The sequence below is a fragment of the Erpetoichthys calabaricus genome, chromosome 4, assembly GCF_900747795.2.
Source record: "Erpetoichthys calabaricus chromosome 4, fErpCal1.3, whole genome shotgun sequence".
NCBI classification, from domain to species: domain Eukaryota; kingdom Metazoa; phylum Chordata; class Cladistia; order Polypteriformes; family Polypteridae; genus Erpetoichthys; species Erpetoichthys calabaricus.
The window spans coordinates 32,856,903-32,884,591 of record NC_041397.2 but is presented as its reverse complement, the minus strand read 5'-3'; the positions used below and the strand labels follow the sequence as shown (position 1 = coordinate 32,884,591).

The 27,689-nt window shown below is 40.4% G+C and overlaps 1 protein-coding gene across 7 annotated transcripts in view; it reads right to left on the bottom strand.

Annotated features, from left to right (window-relative positions):
* stard13b (StAR-related lipid transfer (START) domain containing 13b) overlaps positions 1-27,689 on the bottom strand; it is a 511,429-nt gene that overhangs the window by 95,276 nt on the left and 388,464 nt on the right. The window contains exon 1 of one of the 7 annotated variants that reach the window (XM_051927184.1): positions 7,823-7,908. The exons of the other annotated variants lie outside the window; for them this stretch is intronic. Within the exon in view, the coding sequence (XP_051783144.1) occupies positions 7,823-7,835 (13 nt within the window). The 5' untranslated portion in view covers positions 7,836-7,908. Of the gene's footprint in view, positions 1-7,822; positions 7,909-27,689 lie in introns of those variants that run through there. 7 annotated transcript variants of the gene reach the window in all.

The window sequence follows — 27,689 nt, the reverse complement described above, 5'->3', positions numbered from 1 at the left end:
TATTTTGCTTTGCACATTTGCTTTGGTCTCTCGCCAGATGTCGGTGCCATTTTAGAGGATGGTTACTCTTCGCTACTCATTCACGGGGAGGGGATTGAGGTGAAATCAACAAAGCTATGTAACTTTCCTTCTAGCAAAGAGTCAAAGTAAAATGTAATGGCAAGTTTTGTTGCAGTTTACAGCTGATCACCGTCCTCTACCCCTGACAAAAGTTGACATCAGCCCTAAAAGAATTAAATATGGGGACAAGACAGCAGTTGCTTGTCTCTAAAATTCCTTCAACATCTATCCAGAGACTGTACCATATTCAAGAACAATACGCTCAGAAGCACAATGCAAGAATGAAAAAGCCACCTGATATCTAGGCACATTGGGTGCTCAGACTCCAAGAATGGCTGCTATCCATCCAGGATGTAACCATTTACTTTGCTTCCGTTTTTGTTACTTAAAGAACAGCAGTTTAGTAATTGATATTCTATATTGAGTGAATAAACATGTGAACATGTTTCTCTGCCTTGGCTTGAAATCTTTCTAATAGGCCGTCTTGAGTCTAGAGATAAGAGAAGAGGGGAGTATTTTAGTCGTAGACACAGATGAGTCTAGTCCAACTTGACAGCAACCACAATTGAAGCTGCAGACTGCTTTTGCATTGCTGCATCAGGCTGATAAATCTGACTTAATAGTCAAAGGTTTAGGACACACGGGTCTATAAGGAAAGTCCTAGTGTGAAGATAGGGTCACCATCAGATCCTTCCACAACACAAGAATGTGTTAACACTGGTACTCAAACAAAGGTAGCATGACATTAGCAGGTGCGTGTGCATTCAAAGTGAACTACCAGATGCATTTGCTGTCAAAACGGGCATCAAGCAAGGATATGCAATCTTACCCCTGTTAACATTGTAGTCGATTCATTAATGAGAAAGGCATTTGTTGGCAGGCAAGGAGTACAATAGGATGACCATGATTTTGTATGTGATCTTATGTTTGCTGATGACAGTGACACCTTGCAAACGGCAATACAGACAAAACAGACATTTTCTACAGCACAGTGAAAGATGCCAGGCCATATGAATTAACAATCAACACAGAAAAGATGGAAGTGCTAACAGCTGATGGATTGCCACCTGACATTTACCTAAATAGGGTACAGCTAGAGGAGAACCATGAATTTAAAACACCAAGGGTCACTGGAGAAGCAAATCATCATAGCTGGGATCCACTGCAGGATTGAACAAGCAACTGCCACCTTTGGAGTTTATGTGGAGTTTATGAAAAAATCATCACGTGTCACTCAAAACTAAAATGCACATCTTTTTTGAAGATGATTTTGCTCATCCCACTATCAAACTTGCTGCTGAAAAATTATCCAAACATGCTCAAAGTTGTCAGCATTGAACGTAGGGAGTCTCCCTGTGAATCGCCTAAGAAATGAAATTATCATGGCGTGGTGTGATAAGCAACCATTAGTCGAAGCCAAGATACAAAAACGAAAGCTCTGTTGGTTTGATCATGTCTGCAGAATGGACAACCACCACATGCTCCACGTCTGGTGGAGTGGACAATATGATGAACCGCCTCAAAGTAAACTTTAATAAGACTGATTGAACAAGACAAGTGGCAACAGATTGGAAAGTGGTAGCGCAAGACAGCGGACACCCAGTGGCAACCACAGCATCATACTGGTTTCATGGCTAACCACATCCAGACGATTGCTAATTGGGAAAAGAAGAAGAAAGAAAGGCATCGGTAGCAGCAGAATAATGAGCACTTACTGAGGCTAAAGAAACAGATTGATAGATCATCAGGTTAAAGCTCTGGTTTTACTGAGGTTCAGGAGGCAACACTTATTCTTTTTCTTCTTTTGGCTGCTCCCGTTAGGGGTCACCACAGCAGATCATCTTCTTCCATATCTTCCTGTCCTCTACATCTTGTTCTGTTATGTCCTCTCTCACCAAATCCATAAACCTTCTCTTAGGCCTTCCTCTTTTTCTCTTGCCTGGCAGCTCTATCCTTAGCATCCTTCTCCCAATATACTCAGCATCTCTCCTCTGCACATGTCCAAACCAACACAATCTCATCTCTCTGACTTTGTCTCCCAACTGTCCATCCTGAGTTGACAGTCCAATGTACTCATTTCTAATCCTAGCCATTCTCGTCACACCCAATGGAAATATTGGCATCTTTAACTCTGCCACCTCCAGCTCTGTCTCCTGCTTTCTGGTCAGTGCCACCATCTCCAACCCATATAACATAGCTGGTCTCACTACCGTCCTGCAGACCTTCCCTTTCACTCTGGCTGATACCCGTCTGTCACAAATCACTCCTAACACTCTTCTTCACCCACACCTCTCTGCCTGCACTCTCTTCTTCACCTCTCTTCCACACACCCCATTACTCTGTAAATGCAACACTGAACCTTCTGAAAGCTATAATCCATTAAAGTATCCATTATTAGAGTATTTCAGAGTTAAGGAGAAGGATCATTTGCAAGCAACCTCTAGAGTGGGTGCCAGTCCATGTGCACAATTACACACACTAACACGGTGTTAGTTTAAGGTCATACGTTAATCTAACTTGCATGTTTTGGGGATGGAAAATTCAAACAGGCAGTGGGAAAATTACAGAGTCACCTTGCTTCAATGGTATAAAATGCTATATGAAAGTATTTACGATGAGATAATATTACACCACTGACACATTCATTTGCTTCAATCATTCATTAACTCCAATATAAGGGTACAGTTTTCCGGGCAAAGCCTGTCTCAGCAACATAAGGCGCAATACGAGAAGCATCCCTGGGCAGGAAGCCAGTCCATCGCAGGCCACTGCCAACCTAGGCACTCAAACGTTTACCAACAGGGAATTTCCATTTTTATCACACAGTGACGAGAAGACCAATAAAACAACTAAGATAATAATAAGCTTGTATGAACAGTACAGTGTGTGCTTAAGTTAAAATAAGACCTAAAGCACTAAAACGTCTCTTCTGACAAAAACCCACATGGCCTGACCCCAAGTAATTAATCAATGTGTGAGTAATGAAATGAACCTAATATTTCATGGAGGTTTACAACAGTAAAACAGATACTTTCTTAAAAATCTCCATCTTTATGGTAAAGCACATCCACAGTACTAAAGATGACGCAGTTTAAAAAATTAACACCTTGATATACAGTGCATAAAGGACTTCATTTGACTGTTGACTACTGATGACCTCATTTAATGTGCACTACTAATAAAGCAGCCAAATGTTTAAAAATCTTCTTAAGTCATCACTTCTGAAAAATGTGGATTCCAGCACTACGAGTCTGAAACTCCAGCAGCACACACAAGTGCGGCACCATCTACACGACACACAATCTGCCACATGGGCAGACGTCACTGTTCCAAAATCTGCCTTGGTCAGTAATTCACATGGGAAAGCAAGAGAAGTGTATAACTACACCAAAGAGAAAGGCCCTGAGGGTCTAATAAGAGAAAACAAAACTCGTCTGTTTAAAGGAAATTTGAAATTAACCTTGTAATGTTGCATTTCTTTGCATTCAGGGTGAACAATTAGACCAGAAGCAAATGGATGGATAGGTGTTCATCTTAATGCCTTGTGCTAAATACAGGAGGGGTGGCGCAATGCTTAGAGCTGCTGCTGTCTGTGTAAAGACTCTGTGCTCTCTCTCTGTCCCTATGGACTATCTCCAGGTACTCAGATTACCTCCCAGTTTTCAAAGATGAGCATGCTTGGTTAACAGATGATCCCAAATTGTCATAATTTTTTATTTTATTTTATACATTTTATTAAAATCAAATAACATTCCATACAAATAACTCAAGTTTTACAAAAAAATTTTTGAAACAAATCAAAATGTGAATTTCCCCTTGGGATTAATAAAGTATCTATCTAAAATCCACCCCGGAGAAAGAGAGCTAGACCAGCAGAATAAAAATTTTAAGCTAGTAAAAATAAGTAAATAGATGAATTAATACATGAATAAAGATAAATGGAGTAAAAGAAGGGAGGGAACCTGCTTCCTCAATTTAAATGCTTATTCTAAAATGTTATTGATCAGATCCTGCCAGGTTTTGAAAAAGTTTTGCACAGATCCTCTAAGAGCGATTTTGATTTTGTCCAATTTCAAATAGTATATAACATCAGTTACCCACTGACTTAGAATTGGTGAGTTAGGATTCTTCCAGTTGAGCAAGATAAGTCTACGTGCCAAAAGTGTAGTAAAGGCAATCACAGTTTGTGTGTCCTTCTCCACTTTAAGCCCATCTGGAAGAACACCAAACACAGCTGTTAGTGGGTTAGGAGGGATTGTGACACCAAGGCTGTCTGAAAGGCATTTAAAGATTTTGGTCTAGAATGATGTTAATTTGGTGCAGGCCCAGTGAGGTTGGATCTTGCCCTGGAAACATTTTGGACCATTTTAAGCGAGATACATGCACTCGATATATAATTTTGAGTTGAATAATTTTATGCTTTGCACATATGGAGCTCGAGTGAATTCAGTGCATTGCTACCTTCCACTCCTTTTCTGAGATGTTGAGTGAGAGATCCTTTTCCCACTGTACTCTGGGATCTTTAAAAGGGAGGGACTGTAAAATATTTTTATATATTATGGAGATGCTGTCTGAGTCCTCAAGACTGATCAATATTTTTTCCAGCATCGAGGTAGGTGGAAGGTGAGGAAAATTGGGCAGGTTCTGTTTAACAAAGTTTCTGATTTGAAGGACGTGAAAGAAATGTGTTGCTGGAAAGTTAAATTTGGAATGTAATCGTTCATAGGATGCAAAGACGTTGTCTATGTACAGATCTCTAAGTGATTTAATCCCAAATGTTTTCCACACATTAAAAACTGCATACGTTTGAGAGGGTGGAAAAAGGTGGTTCTTGTGTCATAGTTTTTAACCTACTTATCCATGGGGCAACTGGATCCAATCCCAGAAAACATTGGGTGCAAATTCTCCCTAATTCTGAGCCCTACATGCAATCCTACCATTACAGATTCCAGACCCGCATACAAAACACAGAAAGACAGCCATTTGCAGGCAGTGTGATAATGTTCCTGTCGAAGTGGAAGACAACACTAATGGAACCATACTGAGATGACAAATTGTTTATTTATATTTGTTGGCTGGTTGCTGGTTTTTACATTGTTTAAGGGCTGCTGCTGAGTGCAGTATACATATAACTATTATATCTATATAAACTCACACGGTGGCATTGTTGGGTGGAGTGGTGGCTCTGAGGCTAAAGATCTGTGCCAGTATCCGGAAGGTTGCCGGTTCCAATCCCCATTACTGCCAAAAGAGATTGTACTCTTCTGGGCCTTTAAACAAGGCCCTTAACCTGCAATTGCTCAAGGGGTGCTGTACAATAGCTGACCCTGCGCTCTGACCCCCAAGGGTATGTGAAAACTAACAAATTCCTAATACAAGAAATTGTATAAGGCAAAATAAAGAACAGAAATAAAATGTAGATATTGCTGCTGCCTTAAGCTTAGTTTACACTTGACACCTCTGTGCTGAGTGTGAGGGCCATGCGGTGAAAATGACGTCAGACTAGGAAACACGCCCCCACAAGTATAGAAATTTTTCTAACTATGCAGCAAGCCGGGTGCCAGAATGATGAACAGGTCATCAAAACTCAAGGAAGACATGCAAAAACATCTGAAATGCGTCTGCTCACCATGTAGGACCCCCATGCACAAGCACATTACACTCACCCTTCCTTCACCTGATTTGGTCAATAGGTCTGACACTCCAGCTTCTCCTTTTCTTCCTCCTAAAGTCAATAATAGCTGGCATAACTCATCTTCCATAAGCAGAGTCACACATCCTCTGCTGTGACATTGCTAGCGATGCCACATTGACTAAACACTGTCACTTGCGGACTAGGAGACTATCAATGCACCGATTGAATTGGCTGCAACAAGTAGAATTGTGTTTACATATCTCAGTGCATTTATTTATTTGTATATTTATTTATTTATTTTGTCTGCAATACCACTCTAATATATGCTATTGTGCCAGTAAAGCTCATTTATAAACACCATACACCAAATGTGACACGGACAAATGCTTAAATAAGATGACATATTTTATCAAACTTTCTTTATCTGGTTCGAGCTGTGAGATGTTGGTACTGCGGTACAGTCACACGTCTTGGTGATATGGGAAAACCGTAGTATCAGGTGAAAAAAAATTTAAAAAGCACAAACAGTTCTGCCACTTTGCCAATTCGGGTTCAGTGTTGTGGGACCAGCATTCAGCACAAGGCAGCGTCGAGCCTAAGTAAGATGCCAGTCCACTGTAAGGCACGCACTCACACACTTAATCAATACAGGGCCAACTTAGAGTTACTAATCATTCAAGCACTCATTTCTTTGTAATATATGAGGATAACTGGGGTACCAGGGTGAGTGGGGAGACACCTATTTGGACACAGGGAAAATGCTCATAAATACTGCCAGTAATTTTCATCCATCCATTATCCAACCCGCTATATCCTAACACAGGGTCACGGGGGTCTGCAAGAGCCAATCCCAGCCAACACAGGGCACAAGGCAGGAACAAATCAAGGGCAGGGTGTCACCACAGGGCACACACACACACACACACACCCACACAATGAGCACACACTAGGGACAATTTAGAATCGCCAATGCACCTAACCTGCATGTCTTTAGACTGTGGGAGGAAACCGGAGTACCTGGAGGAAACCCACGCAGACACGGGGAGAACATGCAAACTCCACGCAGGGAGGACCCGGGAAGTGAACCCAGGTCTCCTTACCACGAGGCAGCAGTGCTACCACTGTGCCACCATGCCGCCTGCCAGTAATTTTAAAATGTCAAACACAAATATTCAATGAGAGTTGCATACACAAGAATCCAAATAATCTAATGTTCCCAAAGCACAAATCTGGCATACCATTAAAAGATAACAGTATAAGAATCCATCTCTCTTTTCTAACTTCATTGAGTTTGAGGGTTGGCAGTTAAAGCCTATGCTAATGGCACTGGGCACAACACAGGAACCAGCCCTGGATAGGTGGTAGTCATCGCAGATCACACTCTGACATGCTCACTCAAGGCCATTTTACATTTCCAGTCAACTTAAACCAGCAGCGTTAGGCGTAGGACAGGACCAGCCCTAAGCCAGTCCCTCACAGGGGACACATGAGCCCATTATTCATACAGCAGAGATACCAATCAACCAAGTGCTCACTTCTGTGTAATATGGGAGGAGTACCAGGGGAAAAATATCCACAAAAACAAAGTACACAAACAGTGCTGCAAACCTAAATTACAAAAATTACACACAATAATATGTACATTTTACAGGCCCTAATGCACACATTTGACATATCTCAAAAAATTACAAACAGAAACCATCTACCCATCCTGTCATTTTCTAGTGGACTTATTGAGTTTAGTTTCACGGGAGCTAAAGCCAACAGCACTGGGCACAATGGGGGAAGAACTCCTGCATGTTAGCACTCAAACACTCGATCTATGCTCATTCTCAGGGCTACAGTTTGCAGTCACTGATCAATCTAATCTGAACATCTTTTGGATGTGGTGGAGAGACTGGCCTACTACGCAAACTCCACAGAGACAGTAGCACCAGTAAAGCTACATTAAGAATGCTACGCACCAATATAAAACCAGAGTTACACATACAATCATGGGCACGAGTTAACATCTTCAATGCACAAATCAGACAAATCATTAGGAAGTAATAGCATAAAAAGTTTCCAAAAATATTCCTTAAAAATGAACAAACGCACAAACCAAAGGAAACGCCATCGTGCACCTACTTGAGAGAATCATTGTGAACCTCTTTCAGTTTCAGTGTCTCGGTCATTCTGAAAGCTCCAGCTGAAAATTCTCCCTGGCTGCCTTACTGTAGCCAATTGTCCAGAGGATAAAGCAAAACCCTCCAGATGACGTTGTCCACATCTTGATTCCCACACTTATTTCCACATTCTTTGCACTTGTGGGTAAAGTAATCACAAGGCTCTGCTTTTTTAGGCCCTGAGCAGGGATCTTCCTGCTATGACTTCATACACCTACTTCTACAGCCATCTGGCAACATTCTGCAGCGTTTACTCAGAATGAAAATCAAGTGAAACACTTTCTTTTGTTCGCTGCGCCAGGCTGTCAATTTTCACAAATCTTGCTTTCCTGCTTGTTTTGTTTACTCTGACCTTAAAAGCTCAACCATTCTTTGTCATTTTACATTAAGCATAAATCAGCTCAAGTGTCTTTGCTGTTTATCAATGAGAAAGGCCCGAAAACGGATTTTCTTTTTCTCTTTTTCCTCTGGTCGGGAGATTCCAGATGTTGTTCAAGAACACCTCCGCCAGGCTGGAAATTAAAGCAGCTGTACAGGAAAAAACATGACAAGAGACAGGAGAAACTGAAAGACCTTGGCCTTATTATAAAGCTATTGCTAGTAATGATTCTGCGAAAAGGTCCTATTTTTGTAAAAATTATTTCCCTCAAAGAAGACAGACTAAAGCAATTTCTCAAAAGGGATTTTTCCATTATTCAAGAACACCTTTATGGTAAAAGCACTTTCTAAATGATTTAAGTCTTACGGAACTGCCAGAAAATATTATGATGAAAAAAATAATTACAAATGGCTCAGCTTTACAAATATACAACTCCCAAGTATCTGTCACCTAAATCCAACACACCTCTCACTCCAGAAAACGCAGAACTTGGATTCAAGTGCATCTCCAGGCTGAAGGACATTCTGTATGGAATTGAACCAATTTGTTACTGTTAATTAGGTAAGCCGACAGTGAGTGAAACAAACTAGTGTCCCGCCAGGGTCAGCCCAGTCTTACACAAATTGTCAGCCATAAAAAGCTCTCTGCAACCTGTATCAGGTAAAAAGCTGATAACAGAAATTAAAGGGAGGGGAACTTTCCTGGTTAGGACACCTAGAATATCTCAATGTGATAACAATGTGCCCTTTTTATTATGAGTCTTTCACAATTCACCTTCTCTGTGTATTCTCTGGTAACAATCAGTAGTTACATAAAGCCTACAGGCTGTGGCCTAGCCGTTGAAGTCTTGGACTTTAAGTTATAAGATGGCTGGTTCATCTACCACCTGTGACACCCTGTACAACCCTGAGCAAGTCAATTAAACAGTCTGTGCTTTAGCTGTAAAAAAAAAAAAAATGTAAAATAGCTCTATAGTATGTGATGGACGGCCGACAGCTTATCCCGGCCGACACACCCAGGACGCTAGTTGGCGTCTTCCCTGCAGCTTAGATGTGCCCCGGATTCCCACAGGGCATGATGGGAGTTGGAGTTTGGCTTCATAACCCTGCTGGGTACCATGCGTGCCACCGTGTGACGCTGCAGGGAGATGAGGGGATTTTTGTTTCTCGTATAGGGCTGAAGAAAAATGCAAGTCTCCATCTGACCCAGAAGTGCTAATGAATCACATGGACAGAAGGACAGGAGCACTTTCGGGTCAAGAACTATATAAAGGACTGGTGGAGACAAAGCAAGCGAGCCGGAGTTGGGAGGGAGTGTGACGGAGCTGCTGGGAGGAGATGAGGAAAAAAAATATAGTATTGATTAATGATTTATTGTGTATTGTGGTGGTGGTGTTTTGAAGGCACATTGCCAATTAAAAGAAAAAGAAATTAAAATATTTTCTAGTGCTTTTACCTGGTGTCTTGGACGTTTGTCTAGTGGGTTTGAGGAGCGACAACACCCTCTAGTGTCACAAGTAGTAAAAGGCTACAGAAAAACAAAGGTTACTCATTTGTTTGCCTCTAAAACATTTCGAACTGGAAGGTGAAATAAAAAGTTTATTCAGTAAGGCTTGGCTTAAAGAAATTCACTAACATTTATAATTAAATGCAAGCAACTATTTCATAATATGTAGGGCGGTGGTTCATTTGAAGGCTTGGACTTTAAAAAAATTTTTTTTAAATGATTCTTAAACATTCTTCTGTATTATAGCTTCATAATATTTTTATGAATCATTACTGTGCTAGGGTTGTTTTGGTATCTATCCTTTGTTGAACTGCTATATCCAGTTCTGACAGGTTTGGAGCTGGTGCCAATCCTTGAAATATCAGGCACATGATACGAACCAGCTCTTGATCAGATGATTATCCATCACAGGGTACGCTCACTCCTTTGGCTAATACGAGTGTCTTTAGAATATGAAGGATTAGAAGCAAGAACTCTGGGGTAACAGTGCTATTACAAACCAGGATATAAACAGTTAATGGAAATAGGAAATGTTATCTTCATTACAACAATGTGCTACGGATTGAAGTATTGGTTAGATCTGACAAGGGAATGTTGTTGGCACCAAAATTCTTACCCTACCATCTGTGTGCCTCAGCAGAAACCGAGACTATCAAACCTCGCTATGTTTCTGCAGTCTTCAACTGTCCAGTTTTGGTAAACCTATGCCCACTCCAGCCTCAGCTTTTAGTTCCTGAGTGGAACCCAACCTGGTCTACCACTATAGTAGCCAATCTACTTCAAGGTTAGGTGTAGTGTGTATTCCAAGATGTTTACACAGTTGTGCAGAGTGGTTACCTGAGTTAATATAGCCTACCTGTCCGCTTGAACCAGTCTGGTCATTCTCCTCAGTCCTCTCATACTGTATCTGTCTACTTTATGCAGAATTTGGAGAACAATGGAAGTATTGTAAATAAAGAAGACCTTGTGTTTGAACCCACTGGGTGGTGTAGTTGTGTCTTGGGGTTTGGTGTATATGTATGTATATATATGTGAATGTATATGCCTAGACATTTGAGCAACTCGATTAGGGTCACACAATGAGGCAGTGGTGGGAATGGAATGGACAACCTTGGGCTTTGGAATCCTAGTTTCCTCTTCCACATTCAGAGATTCCTCTAGTTTCTGGACAGCTTCCTTTCAAGGTACTTTTGCTTACCCTTTGCACACTTCATTTTTCAGTGTTCCAATTAACATGTTAAGCTGACGTACCATCTTCCTCTATACGTCTGCTTCCATCACCTAAATATTGTGGACTTTCTTCACACTCTTGATTCAACATTTTAAGTTTCTTGTTCACTTTTCCCACCCTTTACATGAAGTTCAAATATAAATCTTTTTGGATTGTTGAAGAGCATCACTTTTACCTGCCATTACAAAATATGGGCTAAACTGTTGGACTACACTGAAATATAGTCCCAAAGCCTTGACCTTGACTCCCACAGAACACAGGAGACATGTGCAGTACAGTCAGCCACTGAACTTTCGATTCATCCTTTGTGTGTTACAGCATATCTGAAGTGTGTGACCACCCAACACCCCCCTTTCAGCTGCAAAATGTTGACCAGGATCCACCTGACTAGTTTTACAGAAATTTTACAGAAAAGACATTGGTTTACTCTCCAAGGTTAGTGTCAGCAAACAAATGTCTAAAAATTAACAGCAGATTCTGAGATGTCATCCTCCTTTTATGACTGCATAGATGTGACCTCCTTTTGAATCCTGAACCTGAAGAACTTTCTCCCAATAGCATATCACCATGGGACAATATAGCCTTCTAGCTCTGGGAACTTATACTGATGTGACTGTCACTGTTTTATTGGGTACTCAAGATCTTTATTAAAATCACAAAGATTAGCAGCATGTTAGGTTTGTGGACTAGTGCCCTATGTAAAGGAGTAGCAACCCATCTCACAGATAGCTCCTGTACTGGGCCCAGAACAAGCTCTGTGTTGATTTAATGAAAAGAGTTGCTTCAGAAATGGCTGAGTGAATTCCTTTGTAATGTATCAAACTTTTGCATGTGCTGCCAAATGGGGACCCTCTAAATATTTAAGTGGTTTCCTGGAAAACACCTTGGGCTTAAACATTTAGCTGCTATTAATACAGACATCCCATAGATTATGTTAACCATAACCTTGTTATGTTATATTTTATGGTTGTGTTATCCATAAAATGAATAATCACCTATGGCATGTGAGAAAACTATAATCAAAGGGGGTTGGTGTAAAGGAGACACTGATATTCGTTTTGTAAATTTGTAATTATTACGCCTGTGACTTGGGGTTAGAATTAGGCCACTGTCACTCATGCAAGTCATAAAAAGTGAGCAAAGGAGGTTGAAATCAGAAATAGCATTCAGCTGGAAAACCTCTTGCTACAACAGTCTCAAACTTTGAGAGACAACTTGTCAAGTTGGATGAGCTCAAAAAATGGCCATGAAAACAACAGAGCATAAATCTGTAATTGTGGAAACTCCTTGAAATCTACAATAACCAAGCAGGGCTTACATACTGTCCGTAGGCACATATGGCACTCTACTTCAATCGACATAACCCAGACAATAGACGATATAACCCAGAACGGCAATTCTAAGCTTTTTCCCACGTCTTCTGAGGCCACCCTTCCTTGTTAGAATACCTCATTTACTGGTGATGAACTTCTTGGACTTACGAGAATCTATAGTTGCTGCTCTACCATCAAACCATATATGGTCCTACTTTACTTGTTGTTGTCTGCAGTACTAGAGAAAAGCCAGAAAGGTATAAGCTATGAGGAAAGAGTGAAGGTCCACCTCAATCTTTTGTGAGAAACTACAAGGAAATTGCACTGCAGCTCCAGCTCAATGGCTCCATATTATTCAGATAGTGAAACATTTCTTCCCTGTTCTCCCTTTAACATAGTCGATTGACACAATTCGCAATTCCCTCCATAAAATAAAAAATGAAAAGTACTAAATTCTTTATAGCTGCCATTTGCCCACAGTTCAGCTTTAATAGGTTTTCAATTCCACCCTTGGGTTAAGTTTTCATATCAAATTGAAAGATACCCAGACATGCTCCTAAAGTGAGAAATCCAGAAATGTGTATGAGTTCATTTTGTGGTCTGAATTTTGAGTAACACACACCCTTCATCTACCACAGCCTTTCGTTAGCTTTGTTTCAGCTTGTTGCCTGTTGAACTTTTTAATAAGTACATAAGGAAAAATTGTTAGTTACAGATGAAGAAAAATGGAACAAAAAAAGGAATCGAAAGAAATTCTGCATAAAATGTCCTTATTGTGGCAGAAGAATAGAGCAGGTGCTAACATTGCTGCGACACATTCCCTGAATCATGGGGTGTACCCTATCCATGCAGGGTCAATATGTGCTTGTGCACTGCTAATCCCCAAAGTGAGCCCCCAAAACAAGCCATTACCCTGGACTGTTCCTCCCACCAATGAGCCTTTGCCTTAGTTTTTGCTCTGCCACAAGGCTCAATTAAATTTCTGTCCTGAGTCAACTTTATATTCTATCCTGGAGTCACATCTGGTACAGACAGTTGTCATGTCAGGCCCAGTCCAGTTTTATTCTAGGGACACTATGGTACAAAGAAGAGGGACGTCTCACACCTCGACAAACTGGTGAGGAAGGCAGGCTCTATTGTAGGCACGGAGCTGGACAGTGACATCTGTGGCAGAGCAATGGGCGCGGAGCAGGCTCCTGTCAATCATGGAGAATCCACTGCATCCACTGAACAGTATCATCTCCAGACAGAGGAGCAGCTTCAGCGACAGACTGCTGTCAATGTCCTGCACCACTGACAGACTGTGGAGATCGTTCCTCCCCCACACTATGCGACTCTTCAATTACACCCGAGGGGGGCGTAAACGTTAACATTATACAAGGTTATTAACTGTTATACCTGCCTCACACTCTTCATCTTGCACTTTTTAACTTGCACTGTGTTTTTATCACTCTTTAATTAATACTGTTTTTATCAGTATGCTGCTGCAGGAGTATGTGAATTTCCCATTGGGGAATAATAAAGTATCTATCTATCTATTTTCCCCTTATGGCTCCATGAATGTCAACACTCCTAATAAGTAGGGTATCATTAAGGGTTGCTAGTTTTATTCTTTGCACATCACAAAGGCATGTAAGTTAGGCCAGATCTGTGTATGTGTGTGAATGTGCTCTGCAGTGGGCTGGTGACCTGGTCAGAGTTGCCTCCGGCTCCCAGTGGCCGTGAACTGGGTGAGCAGATTGTACAAAGGAATGGGTGGATTTTCTCAATGTGCTGCACTGGCACATGGAAACACATCAATATTTTATTTACTGCATAATCTATATTAAAATAAGTAGAATTTTATAGAGTTAAATATAACAACTATAGCAAAATATAAGGAAATTAAATATTAAAAAAAAAATTAGATGAGTTCTTTAAATGGGAATGGACATTTGAGAGCTGTTTATACAGTAATGTTGTAAAACCAAAGAAAAATGTTTCTCTCTGGTCAAAAGTGAAAGGCTTCAGTCGCAGAAATCCTCCTGTGTCATTCTCGCTGAGAGCAGAAGACAGTGGCGCACCTCGGCTCTGACCTCTAGGGCTCAGACTCCCATGGGAGAGGTGGAAGGGTCATTTTGATGACGCGGTCACTGCGGCTGCCGTCTTCAGTGAACAGACACTACCAATTATGAGGAGGCTTCTGGAACTCTGGGAGATATCTAATTTCTACTTCAACCAGGCTTTCAGAGTTAATTTGCTCCCACGGCTATTCAGTACAGAAAAAAATAATAGTTGTAAAATGTCAAGAATTACACATTTTACACAAAACAAGCTTTACCCATCCATTCAGTTACCTAAACTCTTATCTTTTTAGTGCAGTGTTGAGGCAGCACTGTGTGTGACAGAGGACTCTAGTTTATAACTGGACACGCTCACGCCCACATATACTAATAAAACATTTAACTGAAAAACAGTGCCTGCTGAATGTGGGAGAAAATCAGATAAAGTAGAGGAAACCCACACAGACAATGGGAGAGCGTGCAAATTCTATCCAGATAGTGATTAGGCTAGTTTTCGTGCTTCAAGCTTAGGTCTAAAGCTGCCACAGTTCAACCATAATTTTAAATAAGCACATATTTTCCGTTGCTGTAAACTATAAATGTTGGAAAAATGCCTGGAGGGAAAAAATAAACTCCCAGTACAGTAAAACTGCAGTGCTGACTACATGCTATATTGCTGACTGTCCGGTGTCCTATGCAGAAGTGCCTTTTGAAGTGTGGCTAATGGCATATTAGGCTATCCTGAAGACTGGTGTGGACATAATTCAAAATAAATACGATACAATATATTTTTGCATAGCCCAAAATCACACAACAAGTGCCGCAACGGGCTTTAACAGGCCCTGCCTTTTGACAGCCCCCCAGCCTTGACTCACTAAGTAGACAAGGAAAACATCCGAAAAGAAAACCCTTGTAGGGAAAAAAAAAAATGGAAGAAACCTTGGGAAAGGCAGTTCAAAGAGAGACCCCTTCCCAGGTAGTCCCAGGTGTCAAAAAAAAGGGGTCAATACAATACACAGAACAGAATACAAGTAATCCTCAATGCAATATAATAGAAATGCAATAGAAATACTACATTTGGAATGTACTGTATATTGGACCCCCGTGACCCTGTAGTTAGGATATAGCAGGTTGGATAATGGATGGATGGATGGATATTGGACACAATATATATATTTTATAAAGATTCTCTTTCATAACAAACCTTCTATCCACTAACCTTCTTCTTACCCCCATCTACTCAGTTTCAGGTTTGTAGGTAACCAGTGCCCCTCTTGGTAGTTTTGGATGCACAGCAGAAACAATTCCTGTACAGGGGTGGGGGGGCGATCCATTGCAAGTAACAAAAACTTATAATCAAACTTAAAAATACAAGAAGATGCAAATAAGACGGGCTTGTATTCTGCAGTTAAGACATATTTAGTACAACCCACAAAGAATTACAAACATCTATCAATCCTTTGTTGCCCTTTACCACACCCCACTCGATCTGAGTCACCTCCGTTTGCTTGGCGATGGCATCTGTGGCATGTAACAGAAAACCCATTCATTATTAGGTGAGATTTTTAAGGAAGACTGTAACCACATCAAGGTCTGTATTTTAGAGTTTTATTCCTTCTCTACAGAAAACAGAGTTTATTGTGAGGTGTGGAAAATTATTTCTTAAAAACAAGAGCAAAAAAACAGAATGTGGAATATTATTTGAAGGAATTACACAAAACAGAGAAGAGTTAAAAAAGAAAAAACAAACACTGACCTAGGTAAACAAGTGACACTGAAAAAGTCTTTTATGCTCAATCACATTCAAGCTCAAGGAAGCTGTAGCTTATCCAAGTTGCATCAGGTGCAAGGCAGGAACCAGCCATGTACTGTATACCACAGGCACATACTGTATGGCTTCTTCACTCATACACATCAGCTTAGAGCTGCTGATTAACCTGACACACATGGCATAAGAATGTGGGAGGAAAATAACAGCACATGTAGGGAAACTCATACAATGTGGAGGAACTCCATATAGACAGCAAGTGAGGTAGGATTAATTCTAGAACACTGGGGTCATGAAGCAGCAGACCTAACTATTCTACTTTTATGACTGTACAATAAAGTTCTACCCTTGACTCAAACAAATTTCTGGCCTGTGTTGACTTTAAATCCAATCCTAGGGTCACTTCTGTAATAGACATGAGAATCATCTCTAAGGTCAGGCTCAGTTCACTTTCATTCAAGAACTACCCCTCGTGGCATCATGTGCGCGATTGCTCCAACTGAGTGGTCTCTCACTATAAGCTTCTAGTTTTTCTCTGGTTCTCTTGTCACCTTGCAAAGACACGCAAGTTAGGCCAGTTGTGTGCATGTGTGTGAATGATTGTGCCCTGCGATGGGCTGGTGACCTGTTCAGAGTTGCTTCCCTTCTTGTTCCCAAAGCTGCTGGGAGGCACTGGATCTCCATTACCATGAACAGGAGGGAAGCCCATGCAGACAGCAGGAAAACATGGAAACTCCACATAGACTGTGTCATGCATGTCTGTCAGAGGGTCACTCTCAGTTCCTCCCAGGTATGTAGTTCCACCACGGGGTGAGAGGGGGTGCTTCTACTAACTATGTTGTCTTCCTTTTCCCCATGGTACTGAGAAACCACCCATTGAGGGCAACTAACTTCACCCCTCCTGGGCTGTGGGCCACAAAAGCACCACCGACCAGTTGGAGGCATCACTTCATGACTGAGCAACCGGAAAGATGGAGCTCCTTTGCTACCTTGTAGAACCACATTGCCCAGAACCTAAGGAGGCATACAATAGTGCATTTGTTTATTTTTGCTTATTATTTGGAAGTAAACTAGGATGACTGGCTTGGCGTCCCAACATATATCTTTGTCACAACCTGTCATTCTCTCGGACGTCCACAACAGAAAGCAATGGAATTTCAATCTAGGACACTGGAGAAATGAGCCAGAAGACATAACTCTTCTACTATTTTGAGTGAACACTTAAGCTCAGCACTTTTAATAATGGACTTGCACCCTGTCCTGGCACCTGATATTACCAGCTAAGACTCAGACTTACTGAAAATAAAATATATCCTTAAATTGCCTAAACTTGAAAATGTAGAAGGAGCAAGGTCATAAGGCTTTAGGGCCCCAGATCATTGTCAGCTTCTGATGCTGCCCATTTTATAAAGTCCTAGTACCCTACAGTACCACCAGTCTATCCAGGTAATAAAAAGCATTATTAAGAGTAAAGAGTGAACAGCTGGTTCAGCAGCAGCGCTCACAAGGTTTTATTACCAAAGATTTATTGGGAAACAAGACATCTAAAGACAGACATGGCGACTTTCTTCTGAATATATTACTACTATTCCTCTTTTATTATCATATACAAATACAGATATATTCAGTCCTGTCAACAAAAGTCAGTTTCGATGATTCCAATCAGATTTTTAATTAATGATAGATAAAATATTCCTAGTACAGTACATTATGTGTGTGGGTGTCTGTTTTAAAGGAATTAAAAAGAAAACTAATACTGCAAAATAACTATCTGTGTCTATCTACTGTACATAACATTAATGGGAGTGCTCAGATTGCAAGAGTGTCCCAGTGAGAGGGGTGCAATCAAAATGACATCAAAAACAGTAAAGTCTCACAGGAAATTTCCAGAGAAAGGAAAACTCCACGCTGACCTGACTGTAATACCTCTGCCTATATGGGGGAAACAAGGGTTGCTAGGGAGTTGTAGACTCTATCAAACTCCATAAATGAAAAATGGAGAAAGAGTGGTTTCTGGAAAGAAACTGACAATGGGAGGAAGAAAGAGAAAGACAAGGGGTGTAGGTACTAGCAGAGACATGTCTCCAAGGGGATATTCCTTTTGAGAACTGCCTAAAAGATCTGAAGGGCTCAGGGGTGCAGGGATACCAGAGGCCACTACAGAGAACTTGGTGTCTGAAACATACTCCAAAGCAGAGACTCTAGTCACAAGATGGGAGAATAGGGACAATGTTGTCCACTTAATAAAACAGGGAGTGTGGAGTCTGTTTCAGAGACTCCACTCTTTAACGTCTACCGAGAAAGTACAGAAGGTATGTCAGGATACCTTGTGCCATAAGACAGAGTTCTACCCCAAAAATGAACATGGAATGACACGGACTCTGCAAGCGATTCTAGCATTTGTTCTAGAAGGACCTTAGGATAGAAGTTAAAGTCGGCTCAGACCAGAAATTGGTTGCTGGAAGAAAAGCTGAGGTAAAAGCTTACTTGGGGAAAGAAGGGACCGAGGTAATGAAAAGTAGGGAGAGTGCTTTTAGGAATGTAGAGTGAGGAGGCCAGGCAATTGGAGTGGACAACTGCTTGTTTGGATGTGGAAAAGGGTGTTGCAGGATTTCAGTTTTCAATAAATTTCTTTTCAGCTTAATTTTTCCTCATTTATTTCTCCCTGTTGAGTTCTTTGTCCATAAATGCATTTACTTCAGTGCTGTAGGTCTTGTAGTTATGATTCTAGAGAAGAAGAGAAACAATCTCAAGTTCCCTGAATAACTACCATAAATCACATATATAATTTGAACTGTATTGTCATCTTGTAAGTCACCTAAAATAAAGGTGCTATCCAAGTGTAACATAACCATTTTCCTTGCATCCTTTAATATGTTATACATTTTAATTAAATTTATTCATTAATAAATTAATTGAAAACACATTTGATCCAATTATTGGGATGCCAACAACATTGTGAGCAAGGCAGGAACCAACCCTAGAGAAGGGAGGCAGTCTGATGCATACACACACTCCAATCACTCCAGACAATTAGGATTGTTTAATTTACCAAAAACATCCACCTTACTTGAAAACTAGAGAAAAGCTACTTAAAAACGAGAAGAACGTGCAAACTTCACATACAGTATGACCACACTGAAGGATAGTCCCAGTCTCAAAGATATCATTAATTTAAGGTCAACCTCTGAAGCTGGTTCTGCATTGTGAACAATCAAGTGTTAACAATCTTGCGGTCTTGTATGTATGTTATTATCCAGTTAGTGGATAATAGTAACCACAAGGGGGTGTCAGAGAGCCCCACAAACTGCAATACATTCCACAATATAAGAATATAAATACAATAAAGACATTATTCCACAAAGCACCTTCCAATGAACACCTCTCTAACAATTAGCCCCAATCTTATATATAAAGCAGTTTAACAATCTTGCCGTCTTGTATGTATGTTATCATCCAGGTGATGCTCAGAACGTTTCTGGTGTGCTCCGTAAAAGCAACCGATAGTTTTATCATGACAAATCCATAGCATTATTCGTTTGTCTTTTAATATTTGTTTTTGTTAACTATATTTTCATCTTGCATTATTCTTATTGTAACACTGTAATAGAATTAAATCAATCTAATAATAATATTAATTTAATTGACATTTTTTTTTGTGTTCAAAAATTCTTCATGCAAAAACGTATTACTATACCACAAAACAAAAATTAATCTGTCAAGTTGTGTTTTTTTTAATTATATTTTTCTCAAACAATTTAAAAAAAAAAGTTTATTTTCCTCCTGGGCAACACCGGGTATTTCATCTAGTTATCTATAAAACTAAAATCATAAGCCATTTGGATTTCTGTTTGTTTGTTTGTCCGTTTGTTTGTTTAATAATCACGCAAAAATGGGTTGAACCCATTTTCATGAGATTTTGCATGTGCTTTGCCATTGGTCTGGCTTACAGTACAGTCTACATGTCATACCGGGAGTGAGGCAACCCAAAAAACAGTGCTGACACAGGGACAACAATTCCCATCAGGCAGAAGAAGTGTGCTATGGATGATGGTGGACAACAGCAGCAGGCACAAAGTTTACCTCTCAAAGAAACAGTTTCATTGTCTTGCTGAATTACAATTTTTGTGTAAGAGAATGTCTTTTTGTGTTATCGTGGGTTGTGTTTAGATATATTGAATTTCCAGAAGAACATTTTTCCCTGTTGATCTATACAGGCAACACTGGGTACTTTGACTAGTCCAACATATAGCACAATACACCATAGAACGACAGGCAGCATGCAGAATAAAATTAGTCTTGGTGTTAAGTGACAGGCAGTGTGTGTTCATTCAATAAATCAACAGAGTGTAATCCCTGTTCTAGCAACTTTGAGTTTCTATAATGAATAGATGGAAAAGAGGATAATGAGAATTAAATACTCAAACAATTTACACCCTAATTATGAAAACTAGAAGAAATCTCACTTTAATTAGCACAGTATATCCTCAGGTGCAGTTCCACTTCGTCTCACTGCGCCATTTTCATCTTTCAGCCTGAACATGAATGACGACAGTGGAGCATTATAGAATGGAATTATTGTTTCTTTATTATAAATTAGTATGCTTTATCTTAAAGTTCAACATTTGTAAAGCATACGTTATTTATCCACAACCATTTCATACATTCATTTGTTCCTAAATTTGCTTTAATAACAGAAGCTGTATTTATAATTAAAAAGAGAATTGTCTCCTGACATTCTGGCCAATGGGGTACCAGGAAAAAAAGCCTTACAGCTTACACAGTATGTCCACGTTCAAGCAAAATCCATTACAGTTTCAGAAAACAAGAACTTCTGTGCTTCCAAGGTATATCTATGGCAATAAAAGCAATTCATTTTTAGTGCAGATTATGGGCACTGCATTTCCAGTAAGCAGAATATATGTATGTTCTCTTTTTCCATGCACAGACACTGGAATGAGTGGAGTTTTCAAGTAAGCCAACTGGTAATGTTGTGGCATATAATAATTTGGAACATAACCCATTCTGAATCAGTTTAGCCTAACATTTCTTTTCATCTAAAACTTTTCAGAAATGCACATACTCAGGGCACCCAAAAAGTTTTTGAAAATTGAATTAATTACTATCAAAGCATGGCTACGGTTTCAGCAATATCTAAACCAGTTAAAAGTAACCAAGCCCTTGAAGGTGAAAAGCAGTCACACATGTTGAGAAGGAATAAGGTGAACAGGTAAGCTGGATATCTTTAAACATGGTGAAGTCCCTCAAAAACAAGTATCAAACTAGAAACTATTAAAACTGACGCAAAACTTTAAAACTGAACACCAGAAATACCAAATAATGTGAAGTCAACAGCCAAGATAAAAAAGCAGTAAAAAGCAAACTTAGTGCAATCTGACATTGAAGTCACAGATATAAAAGGAAACTTTCTGTTTGTTTCAATTATAGAAACATTCTGGCGTTCGACCGCAGAGAAAAGGCAGCTGTGTCTGACATTCTTTATCATCACACAGCAGGCTCCACAACACTTGCCCTTTAATCTTAAGACATCACCTCGGCCCCAGTCCTCCCCTTTAGTCTGTAATCTAGTCTGCGACCACCTGGAGCTCTGGGATACTTTACTGCACTTTCCTTCAAACGGAGGAGAAATGTTAACTTCAGTGAAGCCAAATCTTTTTTTTTTTGGCCATGCTGCTTTGAAACGTAATTGGAAACGATCCATACCACTTTCAAACCCACTTATTCTAGTACTGGATCATAGGGGCTGGAGCATGTCCCAGTAAAACTGAATGCAAGGTGGGACCTCAATGCACACAGGGCCAATTCAGATTTGTCAACTAAACTAAAATGCATAAAGCACCAGTCCATTGCAGGGAACACTCAGGTACAAACACAAAAAGGATGACTTAGAGCTGGCAACTGACCTATCTCATCCGTTAGTGTAAGATGAGAGAGGAAACGGAGGGAAAAATCTATGCAGATATGGTGAGAATGTGCAAATTATACAGAGGCAGTAACTAACTTGGGATCCAAACCCAGGCTATGGAGCCACAAAGCACCAGTGCTAATCATGAAGGCACCGTGCCAGCTGGTAGAAACACACAAATAAAGAAATTAACCCGATTCAAGTGTCACACTCAGCTGGCATATAAAAAAAGAGGAATACTGCTAGAGCTAAAAAGCATGCCACTAAGTTGAGAGAAGAGAGGTTGGGAGCATAAACTGATTACAGTGCACTGCCAAACCCACCACACAAACAAACCACCCGGATTGGGACCCAAGTGCAGCTGTGCAATGGGTGACACCTCAGCACCACACTGGTATAGTGTGAGTTTTTTTACGGTGGCTGGAGTGCCAATCCTGCCACCAACCCCCAAATTTTCCCATTCAAGCTGGATGAATTTCATGCAAGGCCGGATGCAGAATAGCATCACACTCCACCCAGGACAGAGCAATTGCAGGTTAAGGGCCTTGCTCACGGGCCCAACGGAGTAAAGTCAACTTCTGGCGTTTGCAACCTTCCGATTGCTGGGGCAGATCCCTAGCCTCAGAATCACCCAACCACTTAAGTGTGGTGGTACCACTAAGTTGACAGGGTATTAAATCGAGCAATACATGGTGATCAAAATCCCTTATGGATCCTCAAGCTTACGTAAGTAAGGAAGGAAAATTGACAGCCCTGCAATGATCCTGCAAGGACTTACTTCACTTACCAAACTCTGAGCAGTTACCTACCTATATTAGTCAGTCAGTTCATTATCCAACCCGCTATATCCTAACACAGGGTCACGGGAGTCTGCTGGAGCCAATCCCACACACACCAAGCACACACTAGGGAGAATTTAGGATCGCCAATGCACCTATCCTGCATGTCTTTGGACTGTGGGAGGAAACCCACGCAGACATGGGAAGAACATGCAAACTCTACGCAGGGAGGACCCGGGAGGCGAACCCACTGTGCCACCGTGCCGCCCCTTCTTTTATTATTGAATTTATTAAAATCAAATAACATAAAAGTCATATTTTGCAAAACTAGGTTTGAATCAAATCAATCCCCACCCATGAGAAAGAGAGCTAGGCCAACAGAGTAAAACTTTAACAGTAGGAAAAGTAAATAAATAAAAATGCAGCATTTTAAAAATGAAATAGGCATTTAAGGGTAGTGAACCGTAACAAGCAAGTTTACTAAAACTAAGCCCAAAAACATGTTGCTTCAGTTATAAATGAATAGGTTCTAATTAAAAATTTGGATAAAGCAAAAACCTGTAGCCCAGCCTAAGTTGAGTACCCCTGGTGTAGTCAGGTAGGTTAAGTGCATTGGCGATCCTAAATTGTCCCTAGTGTGTTCTTGGTGTGAGGGTGTGTGTGGGAGTGCCTTATGGTGGGCTGGTGCCCTGCCCGGGATTTGTTCCAGCGTTGCACCCTGTGTTGGCTGGGATTGGCACCAGCAGACCCCCCGTGATCCTGTGCTAGGATATAGCAGGTTGAATAATGACTGACTGACAATAATAAAAGAAGCTGCATTTAGGTTTTAATTGTTTTAATTGTTGCCTGCTTTCTTAACCAGCCATCAGTTAATAATGTGGTACAACTGACAAAAGAACACCGGCTCTCCAGCTAATGTGATTTGTTTAAACCTATGTATGTACATCATGAAATATCTGGGTAATTTCAATGTTTTGAAAAAAAATGAGAGTAAAGGAAAGGACAAAGAGGTACAAATCTGTTCTGGACCACAAAACATATGGATAATGTTCTCAGAAAATGTAAAATCCACAATGTGACAAAGATTTGTCTTGGAAGTATGAAAGCATAAGCAAACCATATAATCAAATCCTTAGATAATCCATTATCTGTTAGCCCTGCTTCTAACTACGAAACAGTTGGAATGGAAACGTGTACCCAATGTGGACCACCAGGACTGGCGCTCAGTACCCCAATCTGGGCTGCCTGAAGCTACACCAATAAGGCGCCCTGATTTTTGACGCTTTGTGAAGCTTAACACAAGTAGCCATTCCTAAAGTGTGTTTATCTATAGTATAAGAGATTTTAGACTTTATAAACCCCATGAAAGACACAGAAATTTACATAATAACAATCAATCACGGTCCTGGAGGGCTGTAGTGGCTGCAGGTTTTCCTTCCAATTAGTTTCCTAATTAGAAGACAGTCCATACTGATAATGAAACTTGGTATATTTAACTATTTGGCTTCTTAGTGCTTTCATTCATCCAAAAGAAATTGTAACTGTACTGTAGAATTTCCTTCCCTGAGAACATTATCCATGTGTTTTGTGGACCAGAACAGATTTAAACTCAATACTCCTTCCAAACTCCTTCTCTCAGTTTTTTAACACAGATATTTCATGGTGTGCATGCACAGGTTTAAAAGGAAGCAAATCAGCTAGAGAGCTGCTGGTTTATTGGTTATCTACATTTCATTATTAACTATTAAAACAGGCAACATTTACAGCTTAAATGCAGCTGCTAAAAACTAAAAAAGGTATTTATTCATTCTGAATTGTAACAGGCAAGATAACTAAAATTAAACCTGAAAAACATATTGTATTAGTAGTAAATAAATGGGTTCTAATTAAGAAAGTAGTTGTGAAAACCTGCAGCCGCTGCGGACTTCAAGGACTGTAATTAATCTACGGCGTAACTAAATCTTTTGATGAATGAACGCGCTAACAAGTCATGCAGTTAAATACCAAGTTTCATTATCAGGGCGGAGTGGTGGCTCTGAGGCTAGAGATCTGCACTGGCAATCGGAAGGTTGCCGGTTCGAATCCCGTCAATGCCATTAGGGACTCTGCTCTGTTGGGCCCTTAAGCAAGGCCCTTAACCTGCAATTGCTGAGCGCTTTGAGTAGTGAGAAAAGCGCTATATAAATGCAAAAAATTATTATTATTATTAATTATCAGTGAGGAAACTGGCTGGAATGAAAACGTGTAGCCACTGAGACCCACCAGGACCGTAACTGAGGACCCCTGATAGCATCATACCATTCTCAAACCCACTTAATCCAATTCAGAGTCATAGGGAGCTGGAGCCTGTCCTGGCAGCCCTTGGCGCAGGAGGGAAAAACACTGAGCCATTTCAGGCCCCACTTATGCATGCCCTCACATAAACATGGGCAAAGAGGACAATCTAGGACCACTAATCCATCTAACAAGCACATCCATGGAGATGTTTGTGGAAAATTCATGCAGACACAGGGAGAATATAAAAATTTAAGCCCCGGGTGAGGGATCTGTGAAGCAGCACTGTTAACCACTGTACTACAGTGCTGCTCAAATGTATATGATAGTTTAATTAAAAAAAATATTTATATATTATATACACACACACACACACACATATATATATATACAGTATATATGCAGTACATATTATTGTTCTATCATTTAATTTTTGTGAAAGCTTTCATATTAGAAGCAATTTACAAATGATATTGAGTGTCCAGTAATTTAAATTCCTTCAGTAACACTAACTAGAACTAATGACACTGAAGTGCATTCAAAAGCGGTACATTTTTCTTTGTCCCTACATACACAAAGAAGATAGATAGATAGATAGATAGATAGATAGATAGATAGATAGATAGATAGATAGATAGATAGATAGAAGAAGCAACTAGCTAAAAGGTAAAATGAAGTATAGTTTACAAAAATGGTTTAGGACTCACTCCTTATTTCTCTGTAGAAACCCCAAATATTATCTGAGAGGATTTTTTAAATTTTATTTCATGCCTAGTGGGTTAGCATAGGCTTGGGTGGAAGATGTCACACTTTTAAACTGCTGCCACCTGCTGGTCATCTTATAATAGTATAACTCTAAAATAACTTTCTTAAGCCCATCTAATCAAATTCAGAGCCTATTCTGGCAAGGCAAGAATCACAACCTGGACAAGGGGCAAATTCATTGCTGCGCCCATTTATGCCCGATCACCCATACACAAGGCCAATTTGGAATCATGGATTAGCCTCACCTGGATGGATCTGGAGATGTGGGAGGAAAACTGAAGCACATGTTAAATTTTAGCACCTGTACGAAATCTTATTAAGGTGCACATTTAAGGTCCATGTTTTGACAACCTGAAACTTGGACCTGCCTTTAGTGTTTGTTTGGTTTTCTTTGATAATTTGGGTAACTGGCCCTGGCATGGTTACTGTACTTGTGTCCCGAGATTAACTGGCACCCAGACTAATGTTGGTTTTTGTATTGCCCAATACAGGCTGGATAATATGTGGACCCTGCAGACCTGAACTGTACAAAATGAGTTTAAAAATTGATGGATTTGGGCAGATAGACATTCTCTTCATGTCTGCTTCATCTTCAGGACAGAATGGTGGCTTTGAGGCTAGGGATATGCACTGGCAATCGGAAGGTTGCCGGTTCGAATCCCGTAAATGCCAAAAGGGACTCTGCTCTGTTGGGCCCTTCAGCAAGGCCCTTAACGTGCATTTGCTGAGCGCTTTGAGTAGTGAGAAAAGCGCTATATAAATGCAAAGAATTATTATTATTATCTGTGGTTTTCTCAGAGTTGGGTATGTTGGATTCATTTGCAATTCTAAATCGTCTCTTTACGAATGATTGCACTATATGATGGACTGGTGCCTTGTTCAAGGTTGGTTCCTATTTGACCTGCTGCTGCTGGAATTGTCTCTTCCACATCACCCTCAATTGGACTATGCAGGTTTGAAAACTGATGCATGGATAGATTTTTTAAATGTCTCCAGTTACCTCAGAGTTGGTTATGGTGTCTCTATTACCCCGCTATGCTGCATGTGTGGATGCATTATGGACTGGAACACCTTCAAGAATTGATTCTTGCCTTGTTCCTGATACCACTGGGATAGGCCCTAGCCCCTTGAAAACTAGAGTAGGTACTTAGTTTTTGGTGGAATTTAATAAAAGAATAAAAGCATTCCTTGCATGTCATGTTACTGGGATTCAGACACCCCGAAGCATTTGGCAGTTTTATGAAGATGCACGTGCAAGGAAAGAATGAATTGATGCCCTCCCCAGCCTTCACACTCCCATGAGGCATCCATTACTAGCAAGAGCACAGTCCCGAGCCGATGGTGCTGTTGGACAGTCCAGGTGCTCTTGGACTGTCAGCACGTCAAAATTATCTTGCTCTTGTTCGCTCACTGCGCCTCAAAAGCAAAACAGAGCTGCGCCACAGAAATAAAAGACTCCCACGTGTATTTTCCAGAACCCTCGAAGTACTGCGCCTGCGGCCAGCCAGCCATCCATGTAAATGAAATCAATCAGCAGACGTTTCTGTAAAATACATAAAACAGTCATTTGCAGGATTCAGGCTGGAGATAAATGATTCCAGACGTTGGACGAGAGCCATTTTCCCACACATGCTAAAATGTTTTGACATCTATCCTGGGGTACAGTGCAGAGTTTTTTTTTTGGTGAGAAAAGTATTAACTTTTAACTTCCAAAGCCAAACTTTTCCCTTACAGACTTGGACACAACTCTTTTTTTTTTTTTTAAGATAAGGTCTGCATTCCTCTAAATCTGAACTTCCTCAAAGAACGCATTACTTTCTCTCGGAACACGACCACAAAAGCTATC